The sequence below is a fragment of the Gymnodraco acuticeps genome, unplaced genomic scaffold, assembly GCF_902827175.1.
Source record: "Gymnodraco acuticeps unplaced genomic scaffold, fGymAcu1.1, whole genome shotgun sequence".
Taxonomy (NCBI): Eukaryota; Metazoa; Chordata; class Actinopteri; order Perciformes; family Bathydraconidae; genus Gymnodraco; species Gymnodraco acuticeps.
Window position 1 is genome coordinate 405,965 of NW_022992140.1, and position 7,182 is coordinate 413,146.

The window sequence follows — 7,182 nt, forward strand, 5'->3', positions numbered from 1 at the left end:
TACTGATTTGTGAGGAAATAAATACAACACTGTGTGACAGCAATTGTATTTAACATCATAGACTCAAACAAGAATTAGCTTCTAGATAAATCACACATATAACTCTCATCTCTACATATTAAAATGTATGACATCACAATACAAATGCTTAAGAAAACAGCTCTGAGCTAATTATGTTAAAACCAAAGATATTGGCCAACATAAAGCAGCATTTAAAACAAATTCTGTTCTATATACTGATTTGATCAATGAGGTTACTGCATCTCTGAAAAAGTCAAAGAAAAGAAAATGTAAGAGTAAGTAGACTGCAGTGTTTAAACAGATAGAGCTTTCTTCTGGCAGATCCATTGTTGTTTCTGATCACAGCTCACTGATAACCATGTTTGTATGCGCAAGACAGAGATTGCACAGTGACCCTCAGTAGGTGGGTCTACCCAGGAGCTGAGGGAAAAACAGGAAGTTTAGATCAAGGCTAAACGATTGTTATGATTCAAAATGTTTAGTAAGGTGTCTCTTACCTATTAGTCAGATCACTTCCATCTTCCCACTTCCATTTCCCGTCTTTAACTCTCAGGCCAATCCAGCTTCCATCAGTTGATATACTGTAATAATTGATGATGTTCTGACAACATAGAAACAGTCATCAGGTATTTAAATACAATACTCAAATCAACATGTTATGACATAGATGTATAGGTATGGAATGTAGATAGATAGATAGATAGATAGATACTTTTTCATTACATAATTGTGTTACCTTTTCAGTTAGATTATGTGCGGCAGCCAGATCTGCATTAAGCGCTCTGCAGTATTCTCGAGCTTCTTCCCAGGTTAACCGCTTTGTAGGCCCAACATCATTGAACGAATAGCAGCTAGGCTCACGGTATCTCCAGTTCATCTCACAAGGTCGACACTGTTTCACTGAAACAACAGAGACCAACCCATTATCCACATGACTGCTTTGTAATTGTGATCATTATTATTTATTTGTTGGGATATATATTTGTTAAATGGCAAAAAATAAAGCTCATTTTAACAACAAGGCACTTTAAAGTACTGTTAAAAATAATTAACTGAGTAAACCATAATGCAAACACAAACACATTATATAATGACATTTAAACTGATATCAATCGATAACAAGTTTTAATCACGATATTCACTAAAACGACTAATCACGATTAACCACAAGTTAAAACTTCTAGTATTTACTTGTATTTTGGAGGTTAATAAAACAAATACATGTGTGGTGCAGAGGCGTAGCTGTGGGTGGGCCCGCACCCACATGCACGTCTGGCCCACCCACAGCCAATCAGCGCTTCATAGCGCAGAGCCGGGAAGCCCAGAAGGAAGTTCGACAAACTGCAGTTCATCTAGTGGCCGACAGGGGATGGATGCAAAAAGGAGCAATTCCCATAGACCCCCATGTTAAAATGCCCAACTTTACAGCAGAAATAAACATGTTTCTAGCCTGGATCCAATAAAACGTATTCTGGATATAGTTAGATTCCACCTTCATGACAATGGAATAAGGAGTGCATTTTTTTACCGTGAGTTTTTATAGTAAGTAAAGTAACTTTTGCCGTGAGTGAATGAAAGTATTATTTCTTCTTGAGGTCTGCAGTTTAGCGTGTACACATTTACTGAATATGAAAACACTCAGTGTGTGCCCACTGTGCGACTGTCAAGGATAAACAACCTGTGCCCCCGATATATGTTGTATGTATTATTGCTACACCCAACATTACATTGCAGTTTAAGTGTCGCCAACTCCGTTTAAGAGATATCTCTCCCGTCTGTGTGCGAGGGGGCGGGGCAGTTTACACACACGCAGCTGCTACATACAGCAACACACACACACACGGAGGAGATGGCAGAGAGAACGCGCTCCGAGGTGTGGTTAAACTATAGCCGTGTCGATGTGGACAATACTCGTTACCAAAAGTGGAATAAGCGTTTAGTATGTAAGGGCGGTAACACGAGCAATTTGTCTAAACATTTATCAAAAGTGCTCCACATTCAGACGGAGGAATGCACCGGGTTTACTGTCTTTCTAGCAGCTCTGTAGCTCCATCCACGAGTAACGTTTCCACGTCAGGTGTTATGTATGCTAGCAGCAACACACCGAGTTAACTACATTATTCAAACATGGGTTAATGATTAGAGGAAACTGAGTTATTTATTTAGTTAAAGTTTCAGCTATTCTGTTTACAATTCTGTCATCACATTATTTAATACGATTTGTTAAAACGTTGTTTCTTTTGATGTGAAATATTATGTATTTAATTATATAAAAAGCAATGTTAGTTTTGTTCACAATTTGTTTAGTTTATTTTTTTTCTCCAAAAGAACCGATAAAAGTAATGTTAAAGGACCGGATCGATAAGACAGACATACTTTATTGCCATTTCAACAAGACACAGAGTGTACTATTAAAACGAAATATCGCTGTACTGGCTTACAGGAACAGGACAATATAAAAACTTGCTAAAATTGTACATATAAATAAATAATAGTGACGTGGTGCTGATAAAATTAAAGATAAAGTGTGCGTTTAAAATATAAAAATGTACTATACCTATAAATAAAATAGACATACTATATAACAAATATGTGCTCTTTACACAGCGTAATGTAATCTCTGTGTTACTGGTCTACTTGCAGTTCAGCAGTCTGATGGCATGGGGGAAAAAGCTATTGCAGAATCTGGCTGTTCTGCTCTTAATGCTGCAGGAACCTCTTGCTGGAGGGCAGCAGGGAGAACAGAGCATGGTGAGGATGAGTGGGGGTCTTTAAACATGTTCTGGGCTTTTGTCAGGCAGCGTTTCTGAGCGGTGTCTCTGATGGGAGGGAGAGACACTCCGATGATCTTCTCTGCTGTCCTAACCACTCTCTGCAGAGACTTCCAGTCTTTGGCGTTGCAGTCTCTCGACCAGATGGAGATGCCGCTGGTCAGCACGCTCTCTATGGTTCCTCTGTAGAACGTGGTGAGGATGGGAGGGGGAGCTGTGCAGGAAGTGTAGGCGCTGCTGTGCCTTCTTAAATAGTGATGTAGTGTGAGTGGACCAGGTCAGACTGCTTGTGATATGCACCCCCAGGAACTTGGTGCTGTCTGTAGTCTTCACTGCTGTGCCGTTGATGTGGAGTGGTGGGTGACAGTGCTTTTTGTTCCTGAAGTCGACAATGATCTCTTTTGTTTTATCGACATTCAGGATCAGGTTGTTGGTGTTACACCAGTCTGTCAGATGTTTCACCTCCTCCCTGTAGGCCTGTTCGTTGTTGTCCCTGATGAGTCCCACCACTGTTGTATCGTCCGCGTACTTTATGATGTGGTTGGTACTGAACCTGGAGCTAAGCATGCGCGCTATCGATAAAAGTAGTAGTACCGTTAAAGCCTTAACGATACCCATCCCTATGTGGATGTCAGTTTTACACACATTCTGAGGCCGCCGTGCCTATGTTTTTGTTTTCACTGCTAATTTATGCTTATGTTCTATTAGTGCATTAAAAAATCATTAAAATCATTAATGAAGTTTCAGCTCAGACCCCACGCTTAATATGTCTCCCCCTGGCCCACCTACATTTCTCCAGGCCCACCCACACAATAATTCCTGGCTACGCCACTGGTGTGGTGTTGTAAAGAAATGTCTTTAGAGAAATCAGAGGGTTTAACGCGCGATACCCATATGCTCGTATGGTAGTATACTGCCATACAGTTCTCATATTGCAAGCACTAAGAATTTGATCTGTTTCTACAGTGGTCACCCTATATCTCTGTGCAATGATTCAGTGAATGCCTTTCCTCTGTTTTCACCACACAGAGTTCTGTCAGGAAGACAAGGTCACATTTAGTAACGTGAGACATTTGCATATTGTTTTACAATAGATATTGTCAAGCTTATTTATCCTCGTTGATGGTTCCTGAACATACCTTCATCCTCTTTGCAGTACTCATTGATGCTCCACTGAGCTCGACTGACGTTGAGCTCATTCCAGTTCGTCTCCATTTCTTGTATTTGCTTTGTCAAGCCATCCTTCTGTGATGTCAGCATCTTGATTTCTGCATTCAGGTCTTTCACGTTGCTTTCTGAGACAGTACAGGCTTGTGTCAGGTTGTCACAGCTGACCGTGAGATTCTCCCGTGTCTGCAGCTCCTGGATTCTTGATGTCAGCGTCTTGATTTCTGCAGTCTGCTTGGCGTTGTCTTCAGAAAGTTCAGAGGTCACAACAGAGACAGACAGAGGGAGGTGTTTCTGTTTAAATGTTCTTAATAGATATTGAAGAATGGGTTCACATGTTTGAATCCATCTTGAATCAATAGTAAAGTTATCATATGAACACGTGAACAACTGCTTTGTTTAGTGCAACATTATATTCTATACTATGGAACGTTCTGCAGTCTACAGTGCGTTTGTTATCTCAAGTACTTGAAATATCAAACACTGAAATACATATTTGCACAGAGCCAGCTTGAACATCAGGAAGGATAAGTCACGGAGCTTACTGAAGAACAGGAACAACTTTAAACTGCGGCTTTTTGCACAATTAGCAAAACAAGCAAACACCTTCACACACGCTTCACTTTCACGCCACATGGCAGCTTCCTATTGCAACATGTGTGGCAGCGAACGAGAGGGGAGATGTTGGATCGACACACAGAGTTACAGAGCTTCAGGTCACATCTAATACAAACTGTTGAACTGACATTCACACAGAAGATACTCACAGTAGATACGGAGACCCATGATGGCTAACAGTATGATCCAACACACTGCTATCGGAAGAACAAACCTCAAGCCTGAAAAACAAGCATTCTGTTAAAAAACCTAAACAAAGGTTTCGAAGGTTTTAAAGTCATATACACAGATACAGTTTAGTCTAAAAACTGAGGTCGCAAGTTGGTTAAAACATGCAATATATAAACATATAAAATACTTAAAACAGTGCAAATCAATACACATAGTGCAAGCTCAGGAGTTTAGCAGTCTTATGGCCTAAAATGATTTAACAGGCAGGGCTTCTCAAACTGGCATTGATCCGGACCATTGACCTTGTATAAAATTCACAAGGGGACCTTTAACAAAAAAGTTTGAGTACCCCTGCTTTCAATACATTATAAACACACCACGAAAATAGCTAAACCATTTCAACCTTTGTCACTATCTCACTGTTTTACCTTCATGTTTATTTTAAACGTGTTAACAGTATTAAATAGTGAAATGTGTTGATCATGCACCTGGAGGGGATGCCTTTGTATCCACGGTGCCTTCTGGTGCAGATCCTTTTTTGGTGTCCTCTGAAAAATATAGACGTCATGTGTTTTTATGAAGTTTATCAGAATCAGAAACAGGTTTATTACCAGGTAGGTGAACATATAGGGGGAATTTTAATAACATTTCATATGGTTATAATCATATGAATAGAATTGTAATACATGATGTGCAGTAAGGAAAAACAAGACATTATTATTATTATTAAGTATGCATTGTGTGCATTGATGTGAATGTAACTCCCAATATGATCAAACTTCAAAAACCATTGGACAAAATATGGATTGTATAATGGCTATCAGCAAACACACTGCTATTGGTGGAAAATGCATTGAATAAAAGCGGCCTCTGGACTGAGTAACGTAACTGAACATGAATTAACAGTTAATATAAAATAAAAAGAGATGATTTAATATTCACATGTTTAACCTTCATCACTATTTTATTTAAATAATATGACTGTTGAATAAATCTCATGTTTGCTTGTGTTCACAGCTCACCTGGACGCGTTGCCTTTTTATCCGCAGGGCCTTCTGGTGCATTCACATAGTCAGCTTCTCCTGTGATTTCCTCTGGAAGATAAACACATACTGTTTCATCAGATATGCAGCTGCCCTCCCATTATGTTCAGCACGCATGAGGAACCATTTCACTAAAGGATGGAGTTTATAATCAAACTCAACGATGTTAAATCAGTTGCTGTCACGCAAAGCATCAGGAGCAGAAAAGCAGAACTAAAAACACACGGAGAAGTGTATCGTGCTGACTTTTTAAAACGAGATTAAAGACCAATTAGACAAACTCAAATCTTATAAATAAAACATTTGTTCATGTTATTGTTGAAAATGAAGCACATTTAGTATTTAGTACAATAGATCATCATGTGTGGTTAACATATTGATAAACTACAAGCTTCTTCCCTAATTCACTCTCCAAAAATGATGTCTCTATGTTCAGCAGAGCTGATCAATTACAATTTTAAAGATTCAATCTTATATCAATTTGGATATTTAAAATAATGTGCTGCTAGGGAGTGGTCTAGCCTCAAAAGCAACTTACGTATATATAGTCATACAAGGAAAACATGTTGGTCTTTACCAACATGTTTTCCTTGTATGACTATATATACAAAGAAAAACATATCATAGGTTATATCTTAGACACACACACACACACACAACACACACACACACACACACACACACACACACACACACACACACACACACACACACACACACACACACACACACCACACACACACACACACACACACACACACACACACACACACACACACACACACACACACACACACACACACACACACACACACACACACTCTGGAATATTCTTTAATTACCCATATCCTCGATTATGTTTCCTTTGGTCCTGAACAAAGTCCTGCTGCAGTCCTGATGAGAGCGTCTCTCTGATGTGACGGTTCAGTCGACTTCTGCTTCGAGGTGGAGATGGCATCTTTTTAATCTCCTGTTCTCATGTCATGTTGATACTTCCCAAATAGTCTCAACCGGAACTTGAAAACGTGCGGCCCTTTCACCGGGTTTTAATAGAGTCACACGTCCAACATATTGGATTTCCTAATATAATCATATTAACTGCAATGTGGATCTCCATGGATTTCTAGGCCCCAAAAACGTATGTTTAGTCACCAAAATGCTCTCAATGCCTCTTCCTGTCCCTCTCTGGAACTCTGCTAGAGACTAAATATTGATTTACTTTTGGTTCATTTTAAAACATGTTACATCATCGTGAATAAGATTGTTTCTCCTGACTATTATAAGTCTGTAGAGACTATACAGACTTGGCTACAATGGTCAAAATCAGTTAGTGTTCATAGAGCTGTTGTGGAGGATATCATGAAGCCTTGTTCTGATCAAAACTAGAGGTA

The 7,182-nt window shown here is 39.3% G+C and overlaps 1 protein-coding gene across 1 annotated transcript; it reads right to left on the bottom strand.

Annotated features, from left to right (window-relative positions):
- Window positions 1-256: 256 nt before the first annotated feature.
- Window positions 257-6,772, bottom strand: LOC117538290 (C-type lectin domain family 1 member B-like). Its single transcript, XM_034203896.1, has 9 exons — window positions 6,634-6,772; window positions 5,771-5,842; window positions 5,237-5,296; window positions 4,727-4,798; window positions 4,168-4,204; window positions 3,932-4,044; window positions 758-921; window positions 519-622; window positions 257-441 (listed from the first exon to the last, which is right to left on the bottom strand). The coding sequence occupies exons 1-9, from the start codon at window positions 6,635-6,637 to the stop codon at window positions 315-317; spliced, it is 753 nt and encodes a 250-aa protein (XP_034059787.1). The 5' UTR covers window positions 6,638-6,772; the 3' UTR covers window positions 257-314.
- Between the last annotated feature and the right edge of the window lie 410 nt (window positions 6,773-7,182).

Coding starts and splice junctions, on each gene's coding strand:
- LOC117538290 (XM_034203896.1), bottom strand. Junction 4,799..5,236: donor TACAAAGGCATCCCCTCCAG/GTGCATGATCAA, acceptor CTTGTTTTTCAG/GCTTGAGGTTTGTTCTTCCG. Junction 4,045..4,167: donor GCAGAAATCAAGACGCTGAC/ATCAAGAATCCA, acceptor CAAGATGCTGAC/ATCACAGAAGGATGGCTTGA.